The 27,968-nt window shown below is 33.3% G+C and overlaps 4 protein-coding genes across 8 annotated transcripts; 3 read left to right on the forward strand and 1 right to left on the reverse strand.

Moving 5' to 3' along the window:
• Positions 1–1,740: 1,740 nt before the first annotated feature.
• On the forward strand, positions 1,741–7,274 carry LOC123917552 (E3 ubiquitin-protein ligase makorin-like). The gene is made up of 5 exons (XM_045969305.1): positions 1,741–2,027; positions 2,904–2,988; positions 3,086–3,804; positions 3,896–3,965; positions 6,512–7,274. Exons 1-5 carry the CDS (start codon positions 2,017–2,019, stop codon positions 6,956–6,958), a joined length of 1,332 nt encoding a protein of 443 aa, XP_045825261.1. The 5' UTR covers positions 1,741–2,016; the 3' UTR covers positions 6,959–7,274.
• A 2,369-nt stretch (positions 7,275–9,643) lies between these two features.
• On the forward strand, positions 9,644–14,171 carry LOC123917554. Of its 4 annotated transcripts, XM_045969306.1 has the most exons (9): positions 9,654–10,106; positions 10,322–10,345; positions 10,455–11,211; positions 11,292–11,648; positions 11,757–11,818; positions 11,947–12,047; positions 12,389–12,443; positions 13,217–13,273; positions 13,727–14,171. In XM_045969306.1, the coding sequence occupies exons 4-9, from the start codon at positions 11,437–11,439 to the stop codon at positions 13,900–13,902; spliced, it is 663 nt and encodes a 220-aa protein (XP_045825262.1). In that variant the 5' UTR covers positions 9,654–10,106; positions 10,322–10,345; positions 10,455–11,211; positions 11,292–11,436; the 3' UTR covers positions 13,903–14,171. The 4 variants fall into 4 exon arrangements, with proteins under 4 accessions (XP_045825263.1, XP_045825262.1, XP_045825264.1 ...); XM_045969307.1 differs by having other exon boundaries at positions 9,644–10,106; positions 10,322–11,211; XM_045969308.1 differs by lacking the exons at positions 9,654–10,106; positions 10,322–10,345 and adding an exon at positions 10,123–10,249.
• Positions 14,172–18,651: 4,480 nt separating this feature from the next.
• On the forward strand, positions 18,652–25,158 carry LOC123917556 (putative RING-type E3 ubiquitin transferase C3H69). Of its 2 annotated transcripts, XM_045969312.1 has the most exons (8): positions 18,652–19,043; positions 19,934–20,021; positions 20,115–20,893; positions 21,441–21,510; positions 22,102–22,190; positions 22,280–22,340; positions 23,845–23,928; positions 24,774–25,158. In XM_045969312.1, exons 1-6 carry the CDS (start codon positions 19,033–19,035, stop codon positions 22,314–22,316), a joined length of 1,074 nt encoding a protein of 357 aa, XP_045825268.1. In that variant the 5' UTR covers positions 18,652–19,032; the 3' UTR covers positions 22,317–22,340; positions 23,845–23,928; positions 24,774–25,158. The 2 variants fall into 2 exon arrangements, with proteins under 2 accessions (XP_045825268.1, XP_045825267.1); XM_045969311.1 differs by having other exon boundaries at positions 18,671–19,043; positions 22,102–22,340.
• Positions 25,159–25,281: 123 nt separating this feature from the next.
• On the reverse strand, positions 25,282–27,087 carry LOC123917555 (anthocyanin 5-aromatic acyltransferase-like). The gene has a single exon (XM_045969310.1). It carries the CDS (start codon positions 27,041–27,043, stop codon positions 25,643–25,645), a length of 1,401 nt encoding a protein of 466 aa, XP_045825266.1. The 5' UTR covers positions 27,044–27,087; the 3' UTR covers positions 25,282–25,642.
• Between the last annotated feature and the right edge of the window lie 881 nt (positions 27,088–27,968).

Raw genomic sequence — 27,968 nt, forward strand, 5'->3', positions numbered from 1 at the left:
CCAACAACACTGTTTGTTCCAAATTTGATCCACCCACTAATTAGCACCAAATTTTGTTCAGTGTTCCATGATGGTTGATGGTTTTTCTTGCTCACAGGAGTTGAATCTTCATTAACAATAGTTAATTGTGTTGAAAATTCAGGAAAGTTAGTTGTACCACCACTCGAAAAAATTTCATTAACCATCGGCATGTAACCATTAAACGGGGGTGTTTGAGATGAATTTCTCAGCATAGTTCCATAATATGGATGAAAGTTTGGAACAAAGGATGATTGGTTGAAATTTGGTGTTAAACCAAAATTAGGTGTGTTTTGAGGATGTTGATTGAAAAATTGATTTGAATTTTGATAATTGTTGGGATTTTGATAATTGTTGGGGTTTTGATAATTGTTAGAGTTTTGATAATTGTTGGGATTTTGAGAATTGTTGGGATAATTAGAAGAATTGTTGAGATCCATTTCACTAAAAAAAGATTAAAACTTCAAAAGAAACACTAATTAGAAAGATAATAATAGATTAAGATAGTGAAAAACTTGGTTTTTTTTTCTGTGTCCAAATGAAATGAACCAAGTCTCTATTTATAGAGAAAAAAAAATCACGAATTTTGGTAAAAAAATAAAAAAATAAAAAATTAATTTGCAATGAGATAATTGAGTTCAAAGTTTTGATAAGATAAAAATCGCAGGAACCAATCAGAATCTGCCACTTGTCCCATTCATCCTTCTCTCTCCGCGTGATTCAAAGGCAACTCTCACAGTTGGGCGCGTGTGATGCACGCGCTGTGCTGGACCAACCGCAAGCCAGCAAGTGTCCCTCCTGCGTCAGATTTTTTCAGGTTTCAACATGTTGAACTTGTTCAACATCTCTTTCTTCCACATAGGTTTCAACATGGCACATGCAATGGTTTAACCTGTTGAATCTCATATTCAACACCCCATTGTATATAGTCTTATATGCTTGTGATGTCCTCCGCATCAATCACTATTATAAATAAAAATTCATTTTTTAATTCGTTGAATAAGTAATAAATGTGATATCGAGCTCAACTAAGCCTAATATCCATATGGTTTAATTTAATTTAAATGATCTCGGGAAAAAAATCCTTAATTTAGCTGCGATTTGTCAAAAATCATGGACTAATAAACCGATTCATCAATTCAACCATTTTTTACAACTCTAGATAAAATTTGAATTCGATTTTGAACCGAATACTAAGTCTTAAAACGCGAGTCTAACTATAACTATACAATAGTCAATATTGTCTCATCTAAAATAGCAATAAAATATACATTATGATTGTGAAAAAAGTTTTATAATATTTTATTTTTAAACTCGGTATCTGATCCTAGGGCCGACTAATTCGAATGGACCAACCTCACCGCCTACTTGCGGGATATCCATTTAAAGCCAAAGTTTTAATTTTGCTCTGTATGGACTAGTCCGCCGAAATTGACACAAAAAATAATCGAACCTGAGACATTGAAAGAAACATACTCAAAGGACTAAAACCAACATCACTAGACCAATTCAAGTGGGTTAAAAGTTTTATAATAATAATAATTACTAATTAGGTAGAAATGCCAAAAATAATAATAATTAGGTACAAAGAAAGTACTACTATACATAGTAGTTTAGTTTCTTAACAATTTTTTTATTTTTTTTCATTTTTATTTTATTTTTACAGTCCAAGTAAATAAAATCATCCAATAGTATCTAAACACGACCATGATGACGCACAAGAATATAAATTTGATTGATTGTACTTGAGAACGTGTGTATATATTGGGTCAAGAAATTTCCATCCTTTACCGTACGTACCCTCCCTTTTTTCAGAATAAGGTCACTCACACTCTCCAATCTCATTCCATAACTTAGGTTTATACAATTAATAATTTACCATATATATAAATAATTTACCTTCAACTTTTCTTCTTCTTCTTCCTCTCTCTCTCTCTCTTTTTTCATTTTTCTACCGTTTTTCACATACTTTCTGTTCCTAATTCCTAAAATCTCACCATGTCCACAAGGTAAATCTCAACAACTTTTCTTCGATCCTATTTCACATTTCATCAATTTCGTTATTGTTGTTCTTATTGTTGATTCAATTCAATTTCCTTTGTTTTTCTTCTTTTTTTTTTTATGAATTTTACGGTTTAGGTTTCAAAATTTCATGATTTTTGCTGTTGTTTCATGTTGATTTTTAATGTCATCGATTATCGTTTCTGTTGATGTTGATTTTATCATTTCATGATTCTTTTCAGCTATTTTCTGTTTTTTTTTATGTGTTTTCTCATTGTACTAATCACAATTTTGATTAATTATATTAAATAAGATTAATAACAAAGTGTAATCAGTTCTTTTTCTTTTGTTCAAGTTGATGTGTGATCAAGGGTGTTTGTTGTTAACCCCCTTTGGATTTTTCTAATGGGTATTGGCTTGGGACCTAGGAGTGTGCTCCTTCGTAAGGTCTCGGGTTCGATTTTCTTTGGTGCCAATTTGAGTGAGTTAATTTAGCTTCTTAACAAAAAAAAAGGTGTTTGTTGTTTTAGTCTAGCAATGAAAGATAAATTTTTAAAATGTAATTTTAGGGTTTTATTTGTTTATGTCACTTAGCACAAAAAAAGATCATAATGATACACACCAGATACGTCAATTATTCAATCAATTTAAAAAGTAATTTTTTGCTTATAATAGTGTCCGGAGGGTGTATGTGACTCAGAAATTTTGACTGTGGGAATGATTAAATGTTTGTAAGTGTGAGGGGTTTTGTTTGTATGATGATGTACTTGTAATATTTTTTTGTTCTTACTTTTTTAGTAATTGAAGATTCTTTATTGATTGGTAACTTGGATTAGGTTCTTTTTCTTCCGTAATTTATTTAATTATTTACTTAATTTTTATAGGGTTTGCAAGTTCTATGCCAGAGGGATATGTTTGAAAGGGGACCAATGTGATTTTGCTCATCAAAGAAAGGATATTCCAGTTGATGTAAACTTTAATTCTGATTTCCATTCACTTTTGTTATCGACGGATTGATTTTTTTTATTTATATTTCTCTTACTTGTTTTCTTTAATTTGAAAACAGGTTTGCTCTTATTATCAGAAAGGGTCTTGTGCTTATGGTAGTCGATGCAGATATAAGCATGTCAGAGCTTCTCAAGCATCATCTTCTGCGTCTATGGTTTCAGATTCTGCTAAAGTAACTTCAAATTGGGTTCCTAAGGTTACTAAGGCTCCTGCACCTGACAAGCGTGGCGTAAAGAGTTTACAACGCAAGCATCAGGACTCTAGTGATGTTGGTGAATCCAGTACTGCGAGTGCTAAGCCGCATGATATATTTTGTACATATGCTGCGGCCAACTGCCCCTTGGGAGATGGATGTTCTCGTGTTCATGGAAATCAATGCTTATACTGTAGAAAATATTGCTTGCATCCGACTGATAAAAAGGAAAAGGAGAGTCATTTGAGGACTTGTGACAAAAAGGAAAAGTACCTTCTGGCTTTGAAAAATAGCGAAGAAATAGAATGCAATGTTTGTCTGGAGCGTGTCCTTTCCAAACCCAAACCATCAGATTGTAAGTTTGGGTTGCTTCCAGAATGCGATCATGCTTTCTGCTTGTCATGTATCCGCAATTGGCGTAATAGTGCCCCAACCTCTGGAATGGAAATCAGCAGTAATTCCAATACTGTGAGAACCTGTCCTGTTTGCCGCAAACTATCATATTTTGTCATTCCAAGTGGTATTTGGTTTACTACAAAGGAAGAAAAACAGGAAATTATTGATAACTACAAGGCAAACTGCAGGTAATTTCATATATACTTATCGTTGTGTATGGTGCTAGAATTGTTTGGTATTTGCATTTGACTCTACCTATTTTATTTTTTTACCTTCCAGATTGATTGATTGCAAACATTTTGACTCTGGAAATGGGAATTGTCCATTTGGAGCTGGTTGTTTCTACAAGGTACCGCATTTCTTGTGTCTCTTGCCTTCTTTTATATTTTCCTTGGTCAAGTTTGATTATCATGGTTGTTGACAAATATGAGTAACATGGCATCGTTTTCGGGCAATAATTTCCTTTATCTGTTGGATTATTTCTTGAAATTCATCCATATTGCTACGGATAAATTATCTGTTTTGTCCAAATCATTGTAGCTTTTGTTGACTTATGTGCACTGACCACACATCTGGATTACAAAATCTATAACTATGTTTTTTCCTTATTTTTTATTTTTGGAAAATAGTTTCTCTGCCCCTTTATGAGGGCTTTACTCTAGGTTATGGATTGATTAAAATTTACATTACATTCAGCCTCTTAACAGTTTGTTCATATATGACGATCCTCCCATTGTGTGAAAGTATTACATTCCTTTCAAATCATAGGAAGATGACGTAGGCCTCTAAGGGAGGCATGCTTTGATTTTAACTACAATTCGTAAAAGAACTTAGAACTCCACTAAAAGAAACAACTAGTACTTTGCTTTAGTTTACAGTTTTTTCTTTCAGGGGACCGGAGTTAAGATAACTAACTGTGCAACAATCATCCAGGCACACACACACACACACACACACACACACACACACACACTCTTTCATCATAATACTTCTGTATGTTGCAATCCTTTAGAGATTTTGAAGGCCTGGAAGTAGTTTCTTCAATTTTATTTAGTGTCTGCTGCCTAGTCTACATTGCAAGTTATCTAGTGTTAGTTACGTTAGAAACAATTCCATAAGTCAAAGTATCATCTTCAACTTCTCCAACCTTCAACTCCATAAGTCAAGTTATCTAAAATATGTTTCATCTTCAACATCTCAATCTCCACTCCACCCATATCTCCTATCAACCACTCATTCCTATTTGATTAGAAGGAAATGAGTTTAAGGTATTTTGTTAACACAGCCAATCCGATTTATATTTCCTATGTTCTATGCATTCTGATTTCTAGTAACTAGAAGAAAAATAATACAATGTACATGAGAAACATAAAAGTGATCTTTACCATTCTACCTCCTTTAAGATGGAGCATATGTCATATGAACTAAGCTTGTCACAATTAAAATCAACCTAAGGTCCTTTGAGAGATTTAGCAAATATATCTGCTAATTGGTCATTGGAGTTGACAAAATTAGCTGATTTCTCTTGAAAGAGTTTTTTTTTTTTTCCTATTCTAAGATGGCAATCAATCTGTGTTTGATCCTTTCATGATAAACTGTTGTAAGCAATATGACAAGTAGCTTTAGTTATCACAATTTTATTTTACTTCCTTAACTCACCCAATTTAAGTTATTAAGCAATTGTTTTACCGACAAATGTTTACATGCTATCATCAAAGTCATTTAGCATTATGTGATCGATCAATCACACCTTAGCTGTCATAACTCCATCTAAGAGCTTGATTATACTTATCAAAAACCTAGTCCTCGTTACTTCTATTTAAGAGCTTGTTTGAGACATTTTTGAATAACTTTGGAATTAAGTTGATGCTTTTATTTGTGTTGTTTCATAATTAGGATTTGGATGATCATGGGGAGTTTTTTGTAGCATTACATGTTCTATTTTTAATGAATATAATTTTTGTCAGTTTCCTCTGTTAATGTTAGTGTTGTTATTGTTATTATTATTAATCTTGTTTTACCAGATTGTCCAATAAATGCATTATTGGAAACCAAATTCAGATTAACAAAAATACGGGTAATGGGCAAGAGTTGTAGTTAGTTGGTACTAAATTTTAAGACTAGGAGTATGGAAATTGTTATCCATGCAATTACTGTTAGTATTATAATGGCACGCTCTTGGTTTGCCATTTTTTCAAACAAATACATTATTCAAAACCACATTCAGATTAACAAATTACTGGGAGCTAACTTGTAAAGCTAGAAGTGTTTAAGTTGTTATCCATGCGAGTATGAATATGTTTTTTAAATAGGAGTATGGAAACAACTACATGAACTGAACAAAGATCAAAGAGGGAAAACCAGTGCTAATTGAGCTGTTTTAAGATGCATGAGCTGTTGGTTAACTGGAAATGATGCTAGAGCTATAGCTTGTGGCCGTATTCAAATTGCAGCTATACCTGTGTATTTGGATTTGAAACAGATCTGAGAATATTGAGTATTTGACGCACATTGCTTGTTTAATAGCTAGATAGGATTATCTATTCTATTCTGTTTTATTGCATAGTTTATTGTGCGATGATAGGACAGGATAAAATGTGCACCGTTCGTTAGAACATGAAAGTATATATAAAATGTGGGGTAGTTCTGATTAATATTTTTCTAAACTAATACTTTTATTTGGAAAACATGTAATTAAACTAGAACACAAATTAAGCCTTAGTGGCTGTGTTGAAAAGTTTAAACTAAATCCTAGAATACTATAAATCATTAGGAGAAGAGTCTACTCACATTTTGAATACATGTAAATATTGTCTTTGGTTCCTTGCATATCCATTTGATTGTAGCTTTTTAGATTGGTTTCTCTTTTAATAATTTTTTCTGTGTTACTTTCAGCATACAGTGAAGCCTGGGTCATACACATGGGTACACCGCAGGCCACCACCTCAACGTAGACCAAACCATTATGATATGTATGATGTGTTGGATATGCTCAGTGAAGTTGATTTATCAAGTGGAGAATTTTATAACATCATGAGAGACTCCGAGTTTTTTGATGGGATGGATCCATTTGAAATGATGGCTTTGTCAGATTCGCTGGCTGGTGGTTCGGGTCCTTGTTTGAATCCTTTTGATTCTGACGATGAGGAAAATGAATTTGATGTTTTTCGAATGGCTGCTATGTCAGAGGCCCTGGCTTCTGGGGTAGATGATTTTGGCCCTGATGATTTTGAGGATGAATTTGATCCTATGGAGGCAGCCTTGTTATCAATGATAATGCATTCTCATATGGAAGACGACAATGAAGACGATGAAGAAGAATACAGTGACGATGAATATTAGGTTTACTTGGTTCATATGATATGCTTATTTTTAAACAGTTTTTGAACAAGTTTCTTTTAACAAAGTATGTCACCTTTCTTTTCTTATGAAAATCATTTGGCATGAAGATTAAGATTATCATTCTAGTTTGTGATGTGTGTTTAGTACTCGTGTCTTATAGCCATATTTTAGAGATCATATGCCATTTTGTAAGTCATGCTATTTAAGGACTTTTGGCTTAAGGGTTTTGTTTTGGATTTTGTGGTTCATGTAGTTATTTAGCACCAGTAAATCCTATAATTCTACCCTATGAAAAGATTGGTTGGTTTTGAGCTTAGTTATTGGGTGAGGATCTGTTTCATTTTAAATTGTTATTTTCAAAGCAATTTTCTGAGTGGACATTTTACGTGGACTTATTGCATAGATATAACTGTAAGTTGTATATATAAGTAACATTTTTCACAAATCTACGTGTAAAAAGTAGTTTTTCTATACTTGAAAACTGTGTTCTTATAGTGCGGTAAATAGGGAATGGATCATCTCCAGTGTGATTTTCACCGGAGGGAATAATGTTTAGATCTTGGCCTTCCATCCCTTTTTTTATACCATAGTCAACTTGCAACAAAAAACAACTTGTGGTCAGGATTTCCCTGGATCCACTTTACAATGGAGAGGATCCTCTCCCGCGGTAAACAATTCCTGAGGAGTTAAATTTTATTTTTTTTGGATGGTAGATGAAATGATAAATAATTGAAAATTCACACACACAATCCTTCATTTTTCATCAAATCAACTTTTAATCCATTTGTGAAGTTTCAAACATTTAAGCAAGACGTTAATTCACATTTCTTCAAATCTTTCATTTATATTTCGCCCTTTTTTGCCCTTTACTTACATACTGTAGTGTTTAAATTTTAAAATTTGAACATTTGGAGTTGGTGAATGTTGTTTTTTCATGATTTCTTTTGTTTTCTCTATGTTTCAACCATGGAGAGAAATGTTGAGAATGTTGGTAGGCTTGGGGGAAATAGAGTCTCAAGCACTGCCTTTGTTCGCCATAAGTTGGAAAGACAACAAATACTTGAAATTTGCCGACCATTTGAGCCACAACCACGCTTTCAGGAACTGCCACAGGAGGAAGAGTCACAAGTTTAACCACAAGGAGGACCCTAGAGTCATATATCTCGAAGGCTCATACGATATGTCTGTGTTGTCTTTGTATGGGAAACACATGGCCAGACACATTTGAAAACAATTAGTGGATTGGCAGATCTTGCCACCATCGGCAACACCTTCTTTGATCACATGTTGTCAACGTTTTTAGAGAGGTAGCACTCCGAGACTAGTAGTTTTCGAAGGGTGAGATGAGAGTGACAATGGATGATGTGTCATGCCTGCTACATCTCCCCCATCACTAGTCAGTTGTTGGACGACATGAGATTGTTCAAATTTGAGAGGGGGTGCATTGATGGTGGAGCTGCTTGGATGTGACCCCGGGGAGACTGATAATGAAGTTCAAAAGACGAGAGGAGTTCATGAAGCATATTGTGGAAGCAAAGAAGTATGATGAGGAGAGTGATGAGGTTTGAAAATATATGCATATGATAGGATGTACGCAATCAGGATGTCTCATGGGCTTGTTATTTGAGTTACTGTCTAGTGGGGCTATACAGAAGAACATCCCTTCTTGGGGTGTTGTGCGTGAGATCCTTGGTAGGAATTGAGGTTGTCTTTCTAGAAGGAGGTTTGAATCAATGTTATTTTTTTCACCCTAAGTTTAATTTAGTTCGGGTCAGTTCTGACATCAAGTGATTCCAACTCTCTCCGATCGCAGTTGCAGGGGATCGAACCGTAATCATCTCTATCAAGTTTAACGTCAATCATCACTGAACCAAGTAATAATTGATATCTTAACCATTTTAAATAGGAAGGATTTGATTTGAAAAGGTGGTGTCATGTATTGGTTTTATTTTACTAAAAGAGTTATGTATTAGTCGGTGTACTTTTTATTATGGGTGTGTTTGGTAACACAAATAAGCTACCTTATAACTTATTATATGAGTTTATAAGCTTGTTACAAAAAATTAGAGGTGTTTGGTAACAAGCTTTTTTTACTAGCTTATAACTTTTTTTCAAATGTTATTTCAAGTAGCGTTTGAGCTTATAACTTTTTACACTTTATTTCATTTTTACCCTTTAATTTAATAACTACCCACTCTAAAAAAGAAACTACCCATTATCAATTATGTCATTTTATATTTATTAACCACTTTAAAAGCTAATTTTACCAAACACTTTAATTTCAATTAGTTAGTTTTTCAGCTATCAGCTATAAGCTAGCTTATTAGCTGTCAGCTATCGGCTAGCTTATAACTTATTTTTTTAAAAAAAAAAAAACCCATGTAACTTTGCAAGCTCTATTATTTTTTACTTGCTTCCCTTGTATTGAACCATCAATAAATTACATAAAAAAATGAACCTTCAGTAAATTTTGCCATTTTTTTTAAAAAGTCCTATTATATCTCCCCAAAAAATTATAATAGTTAGATTTTTAAGCAACTCACAACCCACTTTTATATCTTTTTAATTTGTTTGAAGAAAATGAATATAGGGAGATATTGTTCTAGTCCAAAGAAAAAAACACTTTGAACAAAACAATTCTCACATAGAGACATATATATATGATATTTTTGAAAAAAACACTTTGAACAAAACAATCAATCAATAATACTTACAGTCCGATACGCACAAAGTGGCACTGTAGATCGGCAAATTTGGGTTTTCTGCTCCTGTTCACCATTCCAAATCGCGTGCCATGTCGATTCCCTTTTGCTTCTTTGTTCTGCCGATTCCCTTTTTCTTCTTTGTTCTGTTGCGATTCCCTTTTCCTTCTTTGTTCTGTCGATTCCCTTTTTCTTCTTTGTTCTGTTGCGTTTCTCATTCCTTTTCCTGTTTTGTTTTGATACATTTAATGCCTTTTCGATTTCCTTTTTGATCTCCTTTTCAATTTCCTTTGTCTTCTTTCGCGTTCAATTTGCTACATGGATGGGTTTGGGTAAGCTTTTCGCCCACTTGCTTGTTTTACGTTCGTCTGGATTCAGCGGAAAGGTATTTGTCGGAATACTTTCCATTTTGTGACGGATGCAGGCTGAAAGGGATTTGGCAGAAGGTTTGCTTTTGTGCTTGATTTGTCTCGTTTCCATTTTGTTTTGCCCATATGTATCGGTTTTGATTTCTTTCTCCTTCATTCCGTCTCGCTCTCTCTTTTGTGGTGGTTGTTCTTTTTCGTTTTTGTATTCTCTCAAATGGCTGGTAGGTTTAATTTCTTCATTAATCTAAATCCCAATTGAATATTGATTGTTTTTCCCCTGTTTCATTCTACAGGTTCTTGCCAGATTTGTTTCATCGGTTTGTTATGACCTGATTTGTTCTTCATATTTATTTTATTTCTAATTTTTACAGTTTTATTGTGTGTTCATTACTCTCATATTTCTTCATGTTCGCCCTGTTTTTGCAGAGGAGTTTATGTCCGACCTATTTGTGCATACAAGGTGAGTTTTGCTTAACAACCATTCTCTTTTAAGGTTGCTGTTTTGATTGTTTTTATCATGTGATCAAAGCATTCTTACCATGCTTTAGAATTTGTCAACCCTGTTTTCTTAATTTTCAGACTGCAGTTAACAGTATGTTTCTTAATCATGTTTTCATTTTGTTCATAGTATTCATATTTGTGGAATATTTATTTACTTTCATACATCTTTTGCATGACTTGTTTGTGCAGTTGATTCGAATTTGTTCTTTCTGTAGCCTTTCTATTTTGTGTTGGTTGGTTTGTGTTTCTTTTTTTATTTTTTTCAGTGACAATCGAGTTGTGCTTTTGCCTCCGATGAACGGTTGTGGCAGCGACGAGTCTCTTCCTTCCGGCGACAGCCGATTGTGTATGTGAGTGGATAAACTGATAATTTACTTTCTGAATTTGTTTATAAAAAATCAAGTTTTTGACCCTTGAATGTTTTATTTATTTGTCACCGTTTGGGCTAAAATCAACCAAAATAGTAGGCAATTTTAAAGAATATTGCACACACTAATCAACTGAGGTTATTGTTTCTTCATATTCATCATACATGATTAATATTTTTGTGATACTGTGTTACACTAACTTAAATGCATAGAGCTTGTGGAGAATGAGAAAACAGAAGATTATGAAGCTCTAAATGTTCGTGCTAGAGCGCTTAAAGGGTTGAGTGAACTTGTCAAGGGAGATATTAACTCAGGTAGTGCTAAATTCTAATGGTTTATTTGTTATCAATTTATTGTTGCTTCATGATGAGTTGTTTATTATGCTTTGTTTCAGCTGAATTTACTTTGACGAATCTCTACGCAACAAGCTATGTGAAGGTATCTTTTTTTTTTTTTTTGTAGAAGTGTGAAGGTATCTTTCTTTCTGTGGTACTTATTACTGAATCAGTCATTATTCGACCCTGGATTGAAGTTTTGTAATGTATGTAGGCAATGCTGCTCTATCATATGCGGAGCTCCAACAAACAAGGCAGAACTACACAGTGGCTAAAGAGATTTATCAGCATGTTTTAGAAGGAGCCAGTGAACTTGAAAAGAGTGGCAATGTATACTTAGGAGGTGGTAACTTGAACATGGAGGGTTTAATGATGCAGGCCATGTGTGGTTTAGGACAACTTGGATCACATTTGAGGTAGGCTTAATTTTTCTTTTTATGGTTTTCCTTACCATGTGTTGCTTTTTAAACTTTTCACGTCATCATACTCTATATATCACTAATAAATAATAATTTCTGTTTTAGTAACTTCCGTAAGGCCGAGGAGCATTTGACAAAGGCATTAGCCAAGGCAGAGCTTATCTATGGTGACTTGTTTATTCTTTTGACCTGTTACTGTTACCTTATCTCAATTTAAAAAATTCATACTGCATTATAATTGAGCTTGGTCATGGCGTATTGTTCCTAATATCTTGTGGTTTTGTATTTGTTGAAGGTGAAACACATCCCAAGGTCGGTGTTATCTTAACAGGTATGGCTCTTATGTATAGGCGTAAAGCAATTGAGGAGAAATCAAGTTCGCTTGTGGTTCAAGAGGTTAGAACTCTTTGAATGTTGATTACTTGAGTTTTTAACTAATAGAATTTGTTAATAACATGCAGCGATAGTGAAAGCCCCATTTTGTTTTATGATTTTTTTTCAAAAAAAATATCTAAGAATTACTGATTAGTAATAAGTTGTTATGGTTTGGGAACAAAGGGTCGTGTCTCTTCTCTGAGTAGCTTTGGCTCTGGGGTTACAAGGGTTTACTTCTTTCTGTAATACTTAGCATGTCTCACCTGAACTTTTTAGCATTGCCATGCTTCTTTTGATGCACCTCCTATATAGTGTTTTTCTTGCAAATCAATTAGTAATTGTACCATGAAAATCATTGACAGGGTCTCTACAATAAAGTTGCAAAAATTTTGAAGTTTCCAGCAGCTGAATCTGAAGGTAATATTGTTATGCCGCTTGGTTCCCTTTTGTCCATGTATTATCTATATTTATGAGATATGTACACAATGAATCAGGGTTATCAATTGTATTCTATAGCAGCAGTGCATTATGGCTGCTGGCCGTGGCCGCTTATAGATTTCAGATAGCAGAATGTTATTTATACTGTACTGTTGTAATTCATGGCCACAACCATGTCCATTTTTGCCGCTTTTGTGGCTTTTCAACTCTAATTTTGACATTTTCGCCATTCCCTGGCATTTGGTGTCAGACAATTTGAAACTGTTCTCAACTACACATACTTCTTAGTGCCTTCGTTACTCACATCGATCATACTCCTCTTTTGAAACTTGCTTGTCTTTTTCGTTAACCCTCTATTCTTGCTCTACTACACACTCACTCATTGTTCTGTCTTTCTAGACCAGATTGTTAGTTATGAATATCTTTAATTTTGGGAAACCTTTATTCTTGAGAGCATTTATTTGCATAAAGCATAAAGCATAAACTAATCAATAGGTTTTCATTTGGTTCTGGATCTCTCTTGTTAGTTAGGCCTATAGATCTCTCTTGTTAGTTAGACCTATAGTTTTTATGATTTCTCTGTCTCAAACTACTCGACCATTTTTGTAGCATCTCTAACTATTATGGGTCTTCTTCACACATGTCCACACCACCTAAGATGAGCTTTCCATTTTTTCTACAATGGGAGCTATCTCAACTTTTTCTCTACCATTTATTTCATTCAGGATTGAAACCTAACTTTCTTTGTGTAGGTACTGATGCTGCTGCACCATCGGTTAAGAGAAATGATATAGTGGCTCTTGCAAGCGGTATGATGAATTCTTTGATCCTTTATAATTTATGATGAATGTGTTATCGACGGGTGATAATTATGCATGTCACAATGAATATACGAATTAAATGGTGATTTCTTAAATAAGTATAACTTCTCTTTCATGAATGTGTTCATCAAATGGTAACAATTATAGCCACTACAGATCAATATATTGCTTATTGTATGTGGTATAGGAGAAATGCTCAAGTCGAAATTGCTTACTATAGGTACTTTCATTTAAATTGAAATCCTGGTGGCTTAATCAGTTCATATTTTGATGCTGCATGATGAATGGAAAATTTTAAATTCATCGCTCTGTGTGTAACATTGTCCATGAAAGTGATTATATTTATGAGGCGTTCAATTTTAAGGCTCATTCTGTGCATGCTGGTAACTTAATCCTGACGAGTCCTATATATTTATATTAATTAGTTGCTCAATATTATAGGTGGATTAGCTGAAGTACTCAATGTCCAAGAAAATAGACGGAGTGAAGGAGAAAAGATGAAGAAGTTGTCCGAGTCCTTATGGAAAAACAGCAGGATGTCTCTGGATGATTTTCTAGGAAATACAGAAGCAAACATAAGTCCAGTTGTTGATGCTCGTATTTCCAGGCTTCTGTAAATTGATTCATCTTCTGCTGCTGTAGGTTTAGGTTGAACTAATGATAAATGAAAAAAATGTTATGATGACAAGACACGTAAAGTGATGATTGTGGTGAAGCATTAGATGAATTCTTTATGGTAGTAACATAACACTATCCATTGTTGGATATATTAGTACTTTAATCAATGGATTAGGTTTAGTATTGGGAACTTATTCAAACTTGAAATTTGAAACTTTCAGATGAAGTTCCTCTTGTTCTAATAATATTGATGCAAAATGACAATTAAGACACTTTGTCCAGTAAAATTGTTAAGATTCTTTTTCTTATTTGTCCAAAGATGTATTGGAGGGTGTTTGCTTCTTAAAATCTATTAAGTCAATTATTTTACTTTTTATCAGGAACTATCTGACTCTAATGGTATTGATAATCTAATGGACAAAAGATCCCTTGGTTATGCATATAGGAGTCGAGAAGGAGATGTCGAACGGACTCTAAAGACGGTCGAAACAGGAGTAGGTGGCAAGTTTGTGGACTAAATGCTGTTTGGTTCTCAATGTAGGCATATTCAGAAATATTTTTGCCTTTTCATTGATCAAAGTTTGCTTTTTATTCGGGAATTAGAAGTCTGGACTAAACCCAATAGTGAAAAATATCACCCAATGTATAGATCTTCTCTAAACTATTTTAAAGAAAATTAGCTCTTCCCATTTTCTTTGGTAACTAGAGTGGCCTTTTTGGTTAAAGCTTCTACACAGTATATGATGGTGCATGCATCTTTTTTTCCGAATATGACATTGTATACTATTGTACTGTTGCACTTTCTATATGACATCATATTTTAAGAGACCGATTAGGTTTATGTTGTGATTACAAAAGGGAAAACATTTAAAATTCAAATAACCAATATATTTGCAACGAAAATTTTACTTCTCAGATCAACTTCTTGAAAAGAAAAAAAAAAAGAAATTATAGGGAAAAAAATTATCTTATATTCACAAACTTAATTATTTTTTTTTATTTTGCTTTATACGAATAACGGGCTACATGTGTCCCATATGGGCTAGCCCGTATTTTAAACTGAATTTTATGATCGGGCTAAAAGCCATAAAAAAGAATCGGGCTAATATTTTAAGGTTCAAACTCTATATATATTCGGGTTTGGCAAGACAGCCAAACAAGTTAGTCCATTTTAACAGCTCTACATCAAAAAACAAAAATTGTGTATTTTTTTAATAAGAAATTGTGTATTTTCTTTATTATAGTTGCAAAACAAATTATAGTCAATAATTATTAAAAAATATTGTGTATTTTCTTTACTACGTGTCTCTTAAATATGATTAGTCAATAAGGATGAAAATTTGACCCATCCACAGTGGGCACCCGGAAAAAATACCCGCAACGAGTAGAGTAAAACCCACATTTGGATACAGGCATTGGTATGAGTAATTACCCATAAAAAATCGGGCTAATATTTTAAGGTTCAAACTCTATATATATTCGGGTTTGGCAAGACAACCAAACAAGTTAGTCCATTTTAACAGCTCTACCTCAAAAGACAAAAATTGTGTATTTTTTTAATAAGAAATTGTGTATTTTCTTTATTATAGTTGCAAAACAAATTATAGGCAATAATTATTAAAAAATATTGTGTATTCTCTTTACTACGTGTCTCTTAAATATGATTAGTCAATAAGGATGAAAATTTGACCCATCCACAGTAGGCACCCGAAAAAAATACCCGCAACGGGTAGAGTAAAACCCACATTTGGATACGAGCATTGGTATGAGTAATTACCCATAAAAATGAGCGGGTATTTATTTTATATCCCACCACATACCCACATAATATATATCTATTTATTTTGTTTATATTATTATATAATAATATATGTATATCAATTTTAAAAAATAAAACTCTATTAAACCTTATACATTTTTAATAAAAATGTTTATTTATAAGATAATGCAAACTCAATGTGAATATATCAACAAATATATGAATTTTAGCATGAGGTTGGTAATGATTTTGTTTATAATTTTCATTAGTCAACATTAAAATCTCTTAATTTTTTTTAATTCTCTTAAAATTATGTGATATTTTATAATTGATCGATGAATTTTTCGTAAAAATGCGGGTAGCGAGTACGATATGGATAGTTAGGTACCCATAGGATATGTGCACGGGTACAAAGGTTGTTACCCAAACAGGTATGAGAATGGATACATGTATTTTTTCAACGTGCGGGTATGGGAATAGGTATCATAGTAATCTTACCATACCTTACCCATTGTCATCCCTAATAATCAAAATATTTATCATAAAATAATTATACAGAAATATTTTCAATGATACATCATAATTTTAGTCTGAGTTTTAATCTCCCAAAATTCTTATCATTGATATTATAAAAATTTAATTTTAAATTTAATCCATGAGTAGAATGTTCTTTCTTGAAAAAAAAAAGAAATTATAGGGAAAAAAGATATAAGATAATGCATTATCTTATATTCAAAAACTTAAATTTTTTTTTTTGTTTTATACGAATAACGGGCTACATGTGTCCCATATGGGCTAGCCCGTATTTTAAACTGAATATTATGATCGGGCTAAAAGCCATAAAAAAGAATCGGGCTAATATTTTAAGGTTCAAACTCTATATATATTCGGGTTTGGCAAGACAACCAAACAAGTTAGTCTATTTTAACAGCTCTACATTAAAAAACAATAATTGTGTATTTTTTTAATAAGAAATTGTGTATTTTCTTTATTATAGTTGCAAAACAAATTATAGTCAATAATTATTAAAAAATATTGTGTATTTTCTTTACTACGTGTCTCTTAAATATGATTAGTCAATAAGGATGAAAATTTGACCCATCCACAGTGGGCACCCGGAAAAAATACCCGCAACGGGTAGAGTAAAACCCACATTTGGATACAGGCATTGGTATGAGTAATTACCCATAAAAATGAGCAGGTATGGGTGCGAGTATGTATATCAATTTATTTTATATCCCACCACATACCCACGTACCCACATAATATATATCTATTTATTTTATTTATATTATTATATAATAATATATGTATATCAATTTTAAAAAATAAAACTCTATTAAACCTTATACATTTTTAATAAAAATGTTTATTTATAAGATAATGCAAACTCAATGTGAATATATCAACAAATATATGAATTTTAGCATGAGGTTGGTAATGATTTTGTTTATAATTTTCATTAGTCGACATTAAAATCTCTTAATTTTTTTAAATTCTCTTAAAATTATGTGATATTTTATAATTGATCGATGAGTTTTTCGTAAAAATGCGGGTAACGGGTATGATATGGATACTTAGGTACCATATGGTATGGGCACGGGCAGGGACGGATCCATAAATCTATAAAACGGGAGGCCGGAATAACTAAATAATAAATATTAAATAAATAATAATTATAATAATATTTAAATATACTCAATAAAAAATACATCACATTGTTTATCTAAATTATACACGACATTGCTCTATATCATAAAATTCATCTACAACCGAATTTGTATTAAATTTTTTAGCAATTCTTCTCTCGGTGTAAGTAATCACATAATTAGTTTGAAATTCATTTTCTATCTTGTTTCTCAACCTATTTTTCACAATCTTCATAGCAGAAAATAATCTCTCACTTGTAGCAAATAATCAGAACTAACTTAATTAAATTTGGACTTTAGTAATGTATAATATATGTTATCAAAATATTTTAAAGTAAATTGTTACAATTACTATGTTGTGGGTACATGTTTTGCACCAAAAGGTAGTTACTAATCTTTAAACACATCTCTCAAATATCAATTTATGTGTATATATGTATCTAGAACAAGTGTATAAAAAAAAAATACGACAAGAGGGGGGGGTCTCAGCCCCTACTTGCCCCCCCTTATGTCCGTCCCTGGACACGGGTACAAAGGTTGTTACCCAAACGGGTATGAGAATGGAGACATGTATTTTTTCAACGTGCGGGTATGAGAATAGAGTTTAATTGATATGCACCGACGGTGTAAAATAGTTTTACACTGTCAATTAAATCCATGAGAATATGTATCATAGTACTCTTACCATACCTTACCCATTGTCATCTCTAATAGTCAAAATATTTATCATAAAATAATTATACAAAAATATTTTCAATGATACATCATAATTTTAGTCTAAGTTTTAATCTCCCAAAATTCTTATCATTGATATTATAAAAATTTAATTTTAAATTTAATCCACCCGTGCGAAGCACGGGTAAAAGTATATCAATCAATATCAATGGGTAAGGTATGGTAAGAGTACTATGATACATATTCTCATACCCGCACGTTGAAAAAATACATGTCTTACTTCTTTTTTATGTTTACAAAGTTTATGAATAGCATACAAGTTTGTTGCTTATTTCTTTCAATTATCTTGTCAATGTTTTTTAAGGCTATGAATTTTACTTTCTATCTGCTGTTTTCAACAACTTCTTCCTAAAATTGGTTTCATTTTTAATCCACCCGTGCGAAGCACGGGTAAAAGCCTAGTTCTCAAAACAATTCTATCACCGTAATCCTTTATCTAAAAATTATATATATGATTTTTTTGACTAAATCTAAAAAATTATATATTAAACTTTTTAAAACAACCTAAAAATATGTACAAAAAAAAAAAAAAAAAAAACCTAAAAATAAAGGGCACGTGATCACATGAAAAAGCAAAGGCACGTGCTTAGTACAAAATAAAAACTGATTTTGGCAGGCTATGAAGAACAGAAAAGCTTTGTGCAACTTGTGTTGTGTTGTGTCTGAACTCTGAAGTGTGACGTTTTCTTTATTTTCCATCCCAAATTCCAAGTTCCAATCTTTTCTCAATTTTTCTATTCTTAAATCCTATCCTCACCACCCCACAACACCGTTTCTCTCTTAATATTATTTGAGTGGCTGCAAAAACCCCACTTTTTTTGCTTCCTCAATTTTTATTGTTACCCCTTTTTTCTTTTTAACCTTTTTTTTCAATCAATAATCACTTTGAGGTTTAGGGTTTTGATCCTTACGCCTCTCTCTCTCTCTCTCTCTCTCTCTCTCTCTCTCTCTCTTCATATTGTTCATTATTTTCCAATTAATTCGCTATGTCAAAGAGGTCAGATTCATTATCATACCTTTTTCTATTGTCAATTTAATTTTTATGTTTTCAATAAGATGATTATTGATTGTTATTATTTGTTTAATATATGGATTGTTGTTAATTCTTCAATATATTTGTATTGTTGGTATTTTCTTAGCAATTTGGTTTTTCTCTCATCTGGGGTGTTTTTTTTTCTTCTTTTGATGATTAGGAATTAGGATTCAGAAATAAGGAATTTAATGTTACAAAGTAGAGTTTTTTTCCCCTTCTTTGGAAAATAGTTATTTGGAATTTTGGATTATTAGATAGCTTATTGAAATAGGAACTCAATCAAGTTCATGTTATAATTTTTAATCCATGATGATTCTAGCTAGAGACTTTTATTTTTGTTGCCTTGTAACCTTGAGGTCAAGGTGTTGAATCCTGGGAATGTCTCAGATTCCACCTGGTGGGAGCCTCGTGCATCCGTGCCCCTTTAATTTTTTTGGTTTTCACCACCGGTATCCGGCCCACTGGACCGCCTAATCTGGTTCAGGGGTCAGTTCTAACATCAATTGGTTGGGTTCGAACCGGGATCCTGCCTACCAAGTCCATCGCCAATCACCATTGGACCAACTAACGATTGGTCGGTGCCCCTTTTTATTGCAAATACTTTTTTACGATCATGACATGGAATTAATGCGGATAGCATTCTTTTTAACAATGAATTCATTTTAATCAAATGTTTTGTTTGCATATGTGGAAACATGGTTAATATGTATTTAACGGTGTACATGATTTTGACACTCGGGAGGAAATTTTTTGCGCGCGGCTTCATCTTTCGCAGTTAATTTGCTATGTGTTTGTTTCATATGCTACTTGTAGATGTTCTTATTTGTGTAATTATTGCCTTTTGAATCTTTCAGGGTTCTTTGTAAGTTCTTTGCTCATGGAGCGTGTCTGAAAGGGGAGCATTGTGAATTTTCTCATGACTGGAAAGCTCCTCCAAATAATGTTGGTGATACAACCTCTTATATGCTGGACATTCCACAAATTTACGGTTAATGAGTTATACATTTATCTGATTGTTTGTTCTTGTTGTCGCAGATATGCACATTTTATCAGAAAGGAGTTTGTGCTTATGGTAGTCGCTGTAGGTATGATCATGTCAAAGCTTCTCGATCACCGTCCTCTACTCCATCTTCTTCAATAATCGAACACCAGCCCCTTGTTTCAGAATCTCTTGTACTTGGTAATACAAGAATTACATCGAACGATGTTGCTACAGCTGCAGAATTTTCTCTTTTCAACAGTCCTTATGTTGTTCCGAGTGAACCAGCCTGGAATCAAGAATCTGCAAATCATGACTTCTTAAGGGAAGATGATGTTGGTCAATTGTTAATTACTTCACCTTCTGATATTCCGATTTGTTCATTTGCTGCTGCTGGAAACTGTCCACGAGGAGAACAATGTCCTCATGTACATGGAGATATATGCCCTTCGTGTGGAAGGCAATGCTTGCATCCTTTCCGTCCTGAAGAAAGAGAAGAGCATATGAAAAGTTGTGAAAATAAGCAAAAGCATCTCGAGGCATTGAAAAAAAGTCAAGAAGTTGAATGCTGTGTTTGCCTGGAACGTGTTCTTTCAAAGCCTACAGCCGCTGAGCGTAAGTTTGGTGTGCTATCTGAATGTGATCATCCCTTCTGCATATCCTGTATTAGAAATTGGCGTAGTAGCAACCCAACATTAGGGATGGATGTGAACAGCACATTGCGGGCTTGTCCCATCTGTCGCAAGCTATCTTACTTTGTCGTTCCAAGTGTTATTTGGTATGCTACAAGTGAAGAAAAACAGGAAATCGTTAATACCTACAAGGCGAAGCTCAAGTAATTTCTCGATCACTCACAACATTTATTTATGTCTTCTTTTCCCCTTTCTGTTCAATTGATCTATAATCTAATTACAAGTTTAGATAATTTTTATGTTTGTGTCACCATACTATGGTGCTTAGTTTATGAGCCGGTGATAGCATCGATAGCGTAACGTCCATTTCCTTTTCCCTTGGTTATAGTGGGTTGCATCTGTAGGGGCTGCTGATGGTGAAACATATGCACACAATATGTATTTCCTAACAAGCAAAGTAATAGTTCAGAGCATTTATAGCAGAAATGCTTATCATATAAGTGCTTATATATAAGCTATTTCTATAACAAAAATAAAATTAAGTCAAACTATTTTCATTAGTTATACTGGAAAGCCTATGAAAATAAGCTGAAACAAGCTGAAACAATCTGTTTTCATAAGCTCTCCAAAACAGTCTGACAAATGCTTATGCTAGTATATAAGCTCAAATAGGCCAATCCAAACTAGCCCTGAATGTGTCTCGGTTTTATTGATATTTTTATTTTGGTATTTGTTCAATACCATTTGTAGGTCAATCGACTGCAAGCATTTTGACTTTGGGGATGGAAACTGCCCTTTTGGAACTAGCTGCTTCTACAAGGTAAATATGTGAATATTAGTTCTATTTATAGCTCTCACTCCTCCATTTTACTTTTCCTGCCAAGACTTTACTTATCTTATATCTCGGAGCACGTAAGATTTTTTTTTTTTTTTCTTCTTATACTATGATGCTTTATGACTTTAGTAAACCATCTTTCATACAGAGACCAAACTGTATTTGATTCAGTTACTGTGACAATTTCACTTGTCTTAATGACTTCAATTTTTCTATACATCCCTGAAGTTAGCGACTGCAACTTATTTCTAGTACTCAACAGTGTTGTCCAATAGCATAGCAGAATTTTAGCAAAACCACTATTGTGTCATGATATTCAATTTAGTGCAAAGTGTTGTCAAACAGTGGCTATAGTAGCGATATAGTAGTGTAGCGAAGCAGAATTTAAATTAACTACTATTTTCTGCGGTCCGTGATTAATAACACTGGTATCCAAGATTTGCAGGCATACAATTTCTATTCCCCTACCTAGCTTTAATTTTTAATATTTAGATAACTGAGGCTTTAAACTGTGTTTGAAATTAGTCCTTACAGAATAACTGGAGCCTAATTTGTTTCTGTTATCTTGGATTGCAGCATGCATATCGAGATGGCCGTCTTGAGGAAGTAACTTTGCGACATCTTGGGGCTGCTGATGGTGACACCATAATTTCCAAAGACATCAGGTTTCTCTTTATCTTTACATGGTTCTTATGCTTGGCATTGTGCACTTTGACTTTTCCAATTTCACTAACTTAATACTTGATGCTATCAGGTTGTCGGATTTCCTTGCTACCTTGCGTTTAAGTTGAAGGTTGCTGTTCACATTTTCTGATGTAAGTTTTAAACTTGTGTTTCTGTTTACTTTTACTTAATTTGAGGATGTCTTCTGTATATCGAATTATATAATAATGATTCTTTTGGATCCTTTGCTTCACCATGGTGCCTGGGATTCAGGATCTTAGACAATCTGTTTTGTGTCTTATCTTCCCATTTTCCTCTGGTTTGAGAAGTCGGTTTTTAAATTCAGTCTGTCTTGTGAAGTTCTTGTGTGTGGTCAGTGGTCACAGTTGTTTGTGTAGCTGTTTGTCTATTCATGGACAATACAATAAGCACACATCTGTAACCTAAAATTAGGAAAATTAACACCACCATAACCATTTCCTCGACCATCACCACGTGAGCACAAACAATAAACTATTCTTCACCATCTTTGAGCTGGTAACCACCACCTCACTGAGGATAATAAATGGGGTTTGGGTGTGGGAGGGAGTATTGCGAGAAAGAGGTAAAAAACAGAAATTACCGTTTTCAATTTTCATATCTTGTCTAGTGTTGGGTTTATTGCATTGCATAGATGTGATTGGTAGTGGGATGGAAGAAGATATTAAGTACGCAATGTCAACACAGTAAAAGCATAATCATCTTGTCTTCCATAGGCCGCCGCTAAGCCATCTGCCATATGGCGAACTTTTGGCTCGCCACATCCGTCATTAACATCACTGGTCAATTACCTACAACTATGGTCTTTGTCAAACCAAAAAATTTAAGTGATTGTGAATGAGGGATGGATACTTGTTTTGACTTTTCAGTATGATACTTGGTTTGTATTTTTAACTTCTTTTGTTGAAGCCTCAATTTTGATAGTTCTTTGGGAAGCTTAACTATCTGTTCTCTTGTCAATAAGTTTAGCGTCTTGGCCAAAATTGTGATATTTACCGCAGCTTGATGATCATGTTAATGGTGACCTGGTTTTATGATTACGTAGAGTCCATGTCATAAAAATGTGTTTTTATGTTCTTATGGTTTGGCATCTGAGAATAAATGGGTTACATTATGTATGATATTGGACATCCTAACTAGGTAGAAGAAAGCACCATTTATTTGGAACCATTTTCAGCAATCTTTTATAGCCTTCAAGAAATCAAGATTGTAGGACATGAAAAAGTTACACTTAAATGATCAAAGAAAGAGAAGATCAATACATGGTGTAAATAGCGTTGTCAACCACAGATAGTGAACAATGGCGGTTGTTCAAATTCCGCTACAGTGCTATAGCACCGCTATTCTACAACACTTTGTACTAAATTGTGTATTGCGGAATCATAGCGATTTGGTCAAATTTTCCTAAGCTATAGCGCTGCTATTTATTACACTTCCAAACTTAGAATGGTCTTCATCCACTAAATCGGTCTTCTATTTGTTGACTCAGAAAACTTCTTATTTACTTTTATGCCCGGATAATTTTGTGAATCGATTATCTTTAAGCTCAGTGCCTCTTTTTTTGTTTTTCTCTCTGAACTGCAGTTGTCTTAATAGCTTCCCTTGTTATTTCTTCAGGATACTTGCATAAAAAATGGAATGCTTCAATGTGAAAAGCTATATTTATATATTGCAAGTGAAGCTCCTCTTCTTGTTTCTATGGTAAGTATTTTTTTAGTAAACCATATGCATTAGCACCGATTTTTTTTTTTGTAATATTAGTTTCAATGGCCTTGATGTCAATTCACAAAAAGCATTAATTATTGCTTCCATTGATTTTCTATCGATTCACAAAAAATCCAATGTCTCACTTTAGTGAGATTGTTTGTGTAAGCAGTATTTGATTCTCCTGGCCCAACCATAACAAATAAACCGAATGTCCTTTCTTTCAGGCGCTGCTGTTTATCTGTGATCATTTTATCAGAGTAAAATGTTTTGTTGCTTGCATTGATTTATTGGTTAAAAAATGATAAAAACTAGATCAGATAAACAATTGAATTAAAATTTTATGGAAGAACCTTGGTTCCCAAGTTCCGGTGCTGCCTATCAATACCCCCCTCCCTTTGCTTTTATTAGGAGAGTATGAGCAGTATTCACATTGAAAATTGCTTCGGAGAAGTTATGAAAACAACTTATGACATGTTCATAAATTGTTTTCGGCTTATTTTCATAAGCTCTCCTAGATAGCTCATGAAAAAAGCTTATATCTTATACAAAAACAATTTGAACTTCATTTTATCTTTTGTTATAGAAATAACTTATACTGTTATACACAAGTGCATATCATCATAACAAGCGCTTATGATATAAGTTGCAAATTAAGTTGTTTATCCAAACATGGCTTAAATCCAACATTGAAAAATTAAAACAAGGGAAGTGATAATTTAAAACTATTTTTAAGTGATAATTTAATGCTCTAAATCATCATTTAATATGATCATGATATATCTTATAAATGTCTTGAACAGTTTGCTTACAATGATTTCTTTCTTATTTTGTTTATACAGTTTCAAAGGTACCAAAGAAAAAGCTGCACTGTGCATTCCATCGTTGTAATAAAAGTGCAAATTATAAAATGGTAGATGGACATATATGCTTTTGTACAATGGAATAATTTTGCAATAAGCTCTAATTTTTAAAGCATACAAAATCAATGGATTGATTGATGATAAACTACAGTGTGCACCATTTTAGCCATATAAAGGGACTTTTTATGTGATGGATTCCATAGTTATTATGTGTAAAGGTTTTTTGGTGCATTAAGGTTTTCTTGTTACCTAAGATATAGTTGTTTATTGTAAACTTGATTTTCTTTGCTTGGTGACATTGCACCAAGAACCTTTGGAACAATGTATGGATTTTGTTTATTATTTACAGGAATTTGAGAGGATACTTTTGGGGGTTTATTCTTATACTAGTAGCTAGTACGTCTTCGTTGTTAAAGTCCCTCTTTCATTATGCCGTTTTCTACCCTTGTTTTTTCCAGAACCTGCTTTACCTTCGTTCCTCTTGCGATCTTAGCTCTCATTCACATGCAAATCTTTGCTGAGTACTTTCCTCTACATTCTGTCTCCTTTGACCATGAGACAATAAGTAGCGAAAAAATTGGAGAAGATCCAAATCCAATAGGGAACGGTGGTCATCAAAGTATGATAAGGTATTGACGTGTTGATAAATTGCATCCTTCCTGCATCTTCAACTCGTATAGTCATTGTTTGCTAACCGGTTGTTCCTTATCGCCTTGGACATATAAATTGGACCATTTTCATATAAAAGTCTAAAATTTTATTATAAATAGTAAGATTCACCTTTAGACGGGATCCATATTAAACAACCTTATAAAAGTGACGGAAGAACAAAAAGTAAAACTCGAAACTCATGGTAGAGCCTCAAGTCCTTTGTTAAACAAAAAGGCAAAAACATCCATTTTACTCTCAGTCAAAGCTAACCCTATCTCAATTCCACCTTCAAAATCTCTACTCTCTAAAAAAGAAACACCTCTTGTAAAATCAATTGAAATCTCCTCTATTTTCTTAGGCTTCCCCCATCCAAAATTCAACTCATAAAGCTTCAATTTTGGTGACCATGTTATATGAACATGTTCCTCTGACCCATGTAACATTTCCCAATCCAAAATCCACTTCTCACCCTCTCCCAAAATTGATGCATCAAGTTTCTTAATTGTGCTTCCAATTTCTTTAGCTGCAATAACAACACCATCTTCTCCTAGTAAATCATTTCTTCTCAATGATACCTTTCCAAATCCAACACAATTACCAAAATAATTTTTTGGTACTTCAAAATCTAACCTTGTTATTCCACCAGCAATGAATCCAAAGTGTGTAACATCTTCATGAATCACATTTTCATTCACAAACTCTTGTTGAGTTTTGAGATAACAAACCCAAAAGAAAGCACTTGTTAACACATAAGAAGATAAATGCAAAGGTTGAGACTTTTTCTTTTCTTTGCAAGATTCAATAATAAAGTTTTTTATTTTCTCCATTTGACTTGCACTCATTATGAATGTAGCTCTAGTCATGTTTGCCAAATCTACTTTGACTTCTTTTCTAACTTTTTCATTGAGTACAAGTCTTCTCTTTCTCCAATCTTTCAAGAAAACTTCACGAAGTCCTTTTGGATCGATAATCACTCTTCGATCGTAAAAGGGTAACGATTTTAGTGATGAAGAGGCTTCAGAGATAGAAGACGAACAATATGACCATGTTTTGATGAAATTATGGATGGTTCTTCCATCGGCAACAACATGATGAAATGCTAGGCCAATAGAAAAGCCGGAATTCGGGAATGATGTTATTTGAATAGCTAACAAAGGAAACTCTTTTACTTCAAATGAATTTATTTGTTGCAAATTTGGTACCAATGGATGGAATTCATTGACATCTCTTGAGTGATTAGAGCATAAGTGTTTAAATTCGCTATTTGACTCTGCGACTATGAATGAAACTGAGTTGTTAAGAGTAAATTTAAGGCATGGCTCGGTTACATCGAGTGATGGAACGAAAGTACCGGCAAATGGGAAGTAATGTTGAAGTGTGAGGGAAAGTGATTCTTTAAGTTTTGGGACAATGGTGGTTGTGAAATAAGAAATTGAGTGAGGGAAGTCATAGAAAAATAGAGGTTGGCTTGGAGAGAAGAGAAGCCAAGGAATGTCCAAGAATGTTAGTGGGAGGGAAGAGATTGTTGAAATTGTGTTGAGTTGGGGAGTGACTTTGCAATGCTCAAGAACCTTCAATGTGAAAGGTGGGGTGGACATATTTTGTAGGAGTAGCTAAGAAGGTAGATTATAGTTGTATAATGTGCTACATATAGTCTTATACCAAACTACTTGATTTACAATATACCTTAATCATCATTTATAATTAAGTTACAATAAAAAAATTATTGTTCCCCCATAATCACATCTTTAACATGTCTAAAAAGAATCATTTGTAATCAAGTAACAATAAAAAATTATTGTTGCTCAAGAACAAAAGTAACCGGCTGCCACTTTCTTAAAATAAAATATAGAACACGTGAATCGTGAGTTAGAATAAGAAATTAAAAAAAAAAAGAAGTAATAAGAATAAGAAATTATTGTGAAAAAATTAGAATAAAAAATTGATGCAAAAAAAAGTTAGAATAAGAAAATCTGAAACATATTTCAAATATAATTACTGAAATAATCTTACGTCCAAATTCAAATAATAACTAGCCATTGTAAGAACTAAAGTAACCATATTCACTTGTCGCTTGATAAATTTCAAGACTAATTCTTAATATTAGACCGCTGTAAAAAAAAAACAACTTAATATTAGAAATTATAGAGCTAAACTCAAATGACTCGACACAACTAGAGAGAATTGCATCCATGACATTCATTGTATCGGTTTCGGATATAACGTTGTGATAACCACGGCGATCCATTTCCTTCATAGCATCAAGTAATTAAAGCTATTGTGTTCCACCCAATATATACAAACCGACCTCTAGAGTCTCAAAGGCACCAGCCCCTGCTTGTTTTTCCTAACTCGCTATAGAAATCAGCATCGACGTTATATTTATACCATCCTTTGCGAGGCCTCTGCCACTGCACATGCATGTTGCTGTCCTATTCGATTTCTAGCATCTTTAGCAAGCTGGAGCCATTCCATTCCATGACATCCATCAATGTGTAACTTTCATTCCTATTTGTTTTTATT

This window comes from Trifolium pratense, linkage group LG3 (genome assembly GCF_020283565.1).
Source record: "Trifolium pratense cultivar HEN17-A07 linkage group LG3, ARS_RC_1.1, whole genome shotgun sequence".
Lineage (NCBI taxonomy): Eukaryota > Viridiplantae > Streptophyta > Magnoliopsida > Fabales > Fabaceae > Trifolium > Trifolium pratense.

Coding starts and splice junctions, on each gene's coding strand:
- LOC123917552 (XM_045969305.1), top strand. Junction 3,805..3,895: donor AACTACAAGGCAAACTGCAG/GTAATTTCATAT, acceptor TTTACCTTCCAG/ATTGATTGATTGCAAACATT. Junction 3,966..6,511: donor GAGCTGGTTGTTTCTACAAG/GTACCGCATTTC, acceptor TGTTACTTTCAG/CATACAGTGAAGCCTGGGTC.
- LOC123917554 (XM_045969307.1), top strand. CDS start 11,437: ATGTATGTAGGCAATGCTGCTCTATCATATGCGGAGCTCCAACAAACA. Junction 12,444..13,216: donor TCCAGCAGCTGAATCTGAAG/GTAATATTGTTA, acceptor TTCTTTGTGTAG/GTACTGATGCTGCTGCACCA. Junction 13,274..13,726: donor TATAGTGGCTCTTGCAAGCG/GTATGATGAATT, acceptor TCAATATTATAG/GTGGATTAGCTGAAGTACTC.
- LOC123917556 (XM_045969311.1), top strand. Junction 20,022..20,114: donor GGAAAGCTCCTCCAAATAAT/GTTGGTGATACA, acceptor TTGTTGTCGCAG/ATATGCACATTTTATCAGAA. Junction 20,894..21,440: donor ACCTACAAGGCGAAGCTCAA/GTAATTTCTCGA, acceptor TACCATTTGTAG/GTCAATCGACTGCAAGCATT.
- LOC123917555 (XM_045969310.1), bottom strand. CDS start 27,043: ATGTCCACCCCACCTTTCACATTGAAGGTTCTTGAGCATTGCAAAGTC.